Consider the following 417-nt stretch of genomic DNA (forward strand, 5'->3'; position numbering starts at 1 on the left):
TGGTTGCTGCGACTGAAGCGGCTGAGGCTGGAAAACCAAGTCCACGACGTTGCCAGGTGTTCCGCCGGCTGACGTAGACAAACCATAATGTGCCAAGTCAGCATTAGCAGCGTCGAGCTCCTTCTGAAGCCTATGGACTTGTCTCTGGAGATAAGAGATGGCTCCAACGCAGCCATAGACAGGGTCACGGACACGTGCCTCGGCCTCGTAGGCTAAAGAGTTGACTGCATCTTCACGTTGGTGAGGGAGGAGCTCATTGAGGAGCTTCGTGACGTTGCTTGCTCCGAAGATTTTGTGGACGTTGGCGAATTTGTGTGGCTCCTCCGGTGGAAAATATGGCGCGAATATGCATCCCGGCATGCATTTCCGGCGAAGAAACTTGCACGCCGCGCATGGTGAGTTGTATGAGTTTGATGA

General features: G+C 54.0%; 1 protein-coding gene across 1 annotated transcript; it reads right to left on the reverse strand.

Moving 5' to 3' along the window:
- Nucleotides 1-7: 7 nt before the first annotated feature.
- On the reverse strand, nt 8-411 carry LOC104775133 (protein LATERAL ORGAN BOUNDARIES-like; the record flags this gene model as incomplete). The annotated part of the gene is made up of 1 exon (XM_010499393.2): nt 8-411. A coding segment is annotated over one exon (404 nt), but the record flags the coding sequence as incomplete, so codon positions are not given.
- Between the last annotated feature and the right edge of the window lie 6 nt (nt 412-417).

The sequence above is a fragment of the Camelina sativa genome, unplaced genomic scaffold (genome assembly GCF_000633955.1).
Source record: "Camelina sativa cultivar DH55 unplaced genomic scaffold, Cs unpScaffold09068, whole genome shotgun sequence".
Lineage (NCBI taxonomy): Eukaryota > Viridiplantae > Streptophyta > Magnoliopsida > Brassicales > Brassicaceae > Camelina > Camelina sativa.